Source organism: Colobus angolensis, unplaced genomic scaffold (genome assembly GCF_000951035.1).
Source record: "Colobus angolensis palliatus isolate OR3802 unplaced genomic scaffold, Cang.pa_1.0 Scaffold37, whole genome shotgun sequence".
In the NCBI taxonomy this organism is placed as follows: domain Eukaryota; kingdom Metazoa; phylum Chordata; class Mammalia; order Primates; family Cercopithecidae; genus Colobus; species Colobus angolensis.
The window spans coordinates 1,414,401-1,418,968 of NW_012117043.1; the positions used below are offsets into that span (position 1 = coordinate 1,414,401).

The 4,568-nt window shown below is 41.2% G+C and overlaps 1 protein-coding gene across 2 annotated transcripts in view; it reads right to left on the reverse strand.

Moving 5' to 3' along the window:
* GGNBP2 (gametogenetin binding protein 2) overlaps positions 1 to 4,537 on the reverse strand; it is a 42,067-nt gene extending 37,530 nt beyond the window's left edge. For both annotated transcript variants that reach the window (XM_011953636.1, XM_011953635.1), the window contains exon 1: positions 4,382 to 4,537. In XM_011953636.1, coding sequence (XP_011809026.1) covers positions 4,382 to 4,474 — 93 coding nt within the window. In that variant the 5' untranslated portion in view covers positions 4,475 to 4,537. The remainder of the gene's footprint in view (positions 1 to 4,381) is intronic.
* Positions 4,538 to 4,568: the final 31 nt, after the last annotated feature.

Below are 4,568 nucleotides of genomic sequence, written 5' to 3' on the forward strand. Positions count from 1 at the left end.
AAAATTATTTCATGGCAAAATGATTTTTTGAAGTTTTCACTGTGCATCTTCCTGGTTTTAGAGTAGGCACTTGTTTTTATTTTCACTATTGCTCTATTTTTAGCCATAACCACTAGTATTGCAGCAAATATTTCTTGAGTATTATCCTATGTACTTTAAAATGAAAACTATCTGCTTTTAGAGAGCATACCTCTAATTGACAAAATATATCATTGCTACATTAAAAGACAGTTGTTTGTTGCCTATTATTTCATTTTGATATTGGCATTGTAATATGCAAGGCTGAAGGATTTGAAAGGCCAGGAAAGCAAAGGCAATCAACAGCAGAACACATTTTGCTGGTACCTAATAAAGAACAGTTGGAGGGATGGAGCTGTAATAAATTATCAGCAAAATACCATTCTTTTTCTTAGGTCCAAATGTGTAAGAAGCTAGCCACAAAATGTAGGCATAAATGAGATCTATCTGTTCTCCAGGCTACCTAGATTTTAAAAAAACAAAAAGTACCAAGGTATTCCTTATTATTTTTTTGCTTCATAGACTACATTTAATCTCCTAGAGAGCAACATATGGTTCTTATATGGTTTATATAAATATATTGGACATTCATGCTCAATAAAAATAAAACTGGTTGTCATCTTCGGAACCTAAGAGCTATTGGGGCATGTGTGGTAAACATCCCCAGTTTATAATTGTGTAAAATTAAAATTGGCTGGGTCGGTGGCTCATGCCTGTAATCCCAGGACTTTGGGAGGCCGAGGCGGGCGGATCACGAGGTCAGGAGATCGAAACCCCACCTCTAATAAAAATACAAAAAATTAGCCGGGCGTGGTGGCGGGCGCCTGTAGTCCCAGCAACTCAGGAGGCTGAGGCAGGAGAATGGCATGAACCCAGGAGGCAGAGCTTGCAGTGAGCCAAGATCGCACCACTGCACTCCAGCCCAGGAAACAGTATGAGACTCCGTCTCAATAAAAAAAAATAATAATAATAATTCTTCAAAGATTTCTCTAAAATCAAATCTGTATTCTATCTGTTATTTTATAATAGTAACACTGAACAACATTTTAGCCACAGAGCATAAAACTTTCTTAAATATTTCACCATTCCACCAACTTATTTGGGATTTTCTCAAATACACCTACATTAGCCCTATCCTATACTCGTGTTCAAACTCACAGAACTACTATGGGAATCTTCTAAATGTGGATACAACATACCACATAAAAGAAGAGGCTTTTATTGTTTTTTGAAAGAGTTTCACTTTGTCTCTCAGGCTGGAGTGCAGTGGCACAATCTCGGCTCACTGCAACCTCTGCCTCTGGGGGTTCAATCAATTCTCTTGCCTCAGCCTCATCAGTAGCTGGGTCTACAGGTGCACTCCACCACACCTGCTGATTTTTTTCTATTTTAGTAGATACGCGTTTTCACCATGTTTCCCAGGCTGGTTTCAAACTCCTGAGCTCAGGCAATCTGCCCACCTCGGCCTCTCAAAGTGCTAGGATTACAGGCTTGAGCCACAGCTCTGGGCCTAAGGCTACTTTTTTTTCTTTTTTTTTTTCTTGAGACAGAGTCCTGCTCTTGTTGCCCAGGCTGGAATGCAGTGGCGCGATCTTGGCTCACCCGCAACCTCCGCCTCCTGGGTTCAAGGGATTCTCCTGCTTCAGCCTCCTGAGTAGCTAGGATTACAGGCGCCCACCACTATGCCTGGCTAATTTTTTTATTTTTAGTAGAGATGGGGTTTCGCCATGTTGGTCAGGCTGGTCTTGAATTCCTGACCTCTAGTAATCCACCCGCCTCAGCCTCCCAAAGTGCCAGGATTACAGGCGTGAGCCACCGCACCCGGCCTAAAGCTACTTCTTTACATACAAGCTTGTTAATTTCATTTTACAAGTCCAAGTTACAATTGCCAGTTTAACTAAGGGTAGAGTTTCAGCATCCCTACTAAAATGATAAAGTCTGCAACTGACTGTAAACATTGTTACTATATTGTAACATTCAGCTACTATCAAAATCCTAAGACTACTATTTGAAGTAAGTTCAAACAATGTTTCCTCAGTGCATTACCTACAGACCCTAGGGACAAAGACAAAAACCTAAGGTTAACTTCAGGCCACCGCTGCCATCCATCAAAGGAACAGTGCAGAGCATAAAACTCTTGATACAGGTATCTTCCTTCCCTCTTCCCTTTTCCCCTTCTCTCCCAACAGGTGTTTCACTCAGGATTCTCCCTTTCAGTAGTATTTGGTAGAGTATCCTGAAAGAAACTTGTTCCCCTTGACAAAAATTTTCACTAACATTCACTCCCAGCATTCAATGACTGTGCAGAAGTTCCAACACAAATAAATGTCTCACTCATTCCTTTGTGATAAAAACCCATTCTGAAGCAAAGAAAAACTGCACCTTTTCCTAAATGTTATTTTCAGATTATTTAAATTAAGTGAGCTTAAGTTTTATTTGCCTTAGTCACAAGTCCACAGTACAATAAAAGCAAAATTCAACCACCAGATACAGTGCAAAGTAAGTTCCATACTAAACCACATTGCAAGGTTACATCTTTTTCAGTGGAAAATTTTGGAAAGTCACATCATTGTGGAGAGAATACAGTACAAAAGCGCCTAAAAAGTTGGTCATTTTAAAGTGCTATATGATAGATGTATTAATGTGCTGTATTCACAAAGGTAGTTTTGTGAATATACCAAGAACTAGTGTCTTTTAAAGCCTATTTATGTTGGTTTCCCTATGTTTTGATATGTTTCCCTATGTTATGATTATTCATTCAATAATTAATCTTATATCCAAACTCACAGAACTTTTTTTTTTTTTTAAACTCCAAAGCCATTCTGGGACAATAAACCTTAAAGGCTGTTATCATAACTATATGCTTCAGAAAAGTGTTTACACTGGCGGGGGCAAGAAGAGAGAAAATATCAACAAATGAATCCCTATCTGGAGTCCAAAGTAAGAAATGCATTATTTAATTTGATCACAGTGCTAGTTTCAACTATTTAAAAATACAAGTCCATTATACTTCTAATGCAAAAAGTACAGAAATCATAATCAAGACACACAAGTAATTTCTAATGCATCAACATTATTTATGTCAGAACAAATCATTCTACCTTTTTTCATGAAAAATAAATGCACTTGAATAATTGTAGATGCTGTCACTTAAAAAGTTCTAATAAATTAAGTCATTCAACAGCTCTTCTAATCCTTTTTAAAGTACTGCAGCTCAATCAAGTCTTAATTGAGACTGGCAAGCATAAAGGCATAGACTGGCATCTCTACAATGACTTGCATTTTACATAAAATTTGAAAAAACCGGTAAATATTTGCAAAAAAAAAATATTGAGGAACAAAACTGATCAACTGCCTTTGATAGCAAAAGAATACTGATAAGATGAAGAGACTTAGGTGCACCTTATCGAAATAAGCAAATGTATAATCCAAAGCTTCAGCATCACCAAAACGCAGATTTCAAAAGATATTCGGAAAAGGTTAATTTCATTTCTTAAGAAATAGTGGCAAGCAACTGCACTCATTTCCTGTTCAGATTCAATTCAAATTTCAGCCATTTCCTTTTAAAGGAAATAGTACAGCAACACAGGGCAGAGAGGGTCGGTAATGCTACACTACCAAATCTAAAGAAGAAAGTACCCGGAACTGGGGGTCTTGACACTCAAGATGAGCAATCAGCTTTTTATAGTACTCTTACACATTCAATAATTAGGCTTCCTTTGGGGAAAAAAAAAAAGTCCACCTGTAAACTAAATAATGCCAAGAAAGCCCGTTTTGAAGAGGCAGGGCCTAGCAGTACAATCGAAAAAAGAGTTTTAATGCATGAGGCAATACGAGACTAATTACAACGAAATCAAACCATTTTAGTGGAATCTTGACTGTGCACGAGCATGTCACTCTGCCCCCGGTAATTAAGCTTATGTGGTGAGCGCTACCAGTATTAAAACAGAAAATACACAGGTAGCAGTGCAGCTGCGACATTTCCAGGTAATTAAGTCTCCCCGAGGGTAGGTGGTTTCTGTAAGGGGTAGGCCCCAAACGCCCAAGATCCTTCAACCCCTCTCTGAGACGTGTGCTTCGGCAAAAGCAGCGCCTCCTAAAGGGAAAGCGTCAAGGAAGAAGGTTCCAAAAAAAGGAACATCTGGAAAGAAGGAGTGCGTATGGAGCTCTGGGCTTGGGGCCGACAGAGGTTACCGAGCCACCCACTGCAAAGGCGAGTTTGTGGGGCCTGCTGGAGAGAAGGCCTCGCCTAGGAGTTGCAACACACTCTTTCTCCAGTGCGCAGCGCTAGGCCTGGGGGAGGGGGAGGAGGGGAAACAGCTGCCAGGGGAGCGGCGGGCCCAGCCCGGCCCGGCCCGCTCACCGTCAGGGTGTCGTCTATGTAGAGGGGAATCTGCCTCCTCTCGAAGGGGAACTCCTCCTCCCCGTCCCTGCACACTGCCACCAGTCGCGCCATCGTCCCCGACGCCGCCGTTGCCACCGTCACCACCTCCTCCCAGCTGCTGCCGCCGCCGCCGCCCGGCCCGGCCCGCTCACCGTCAGGGTGTCGT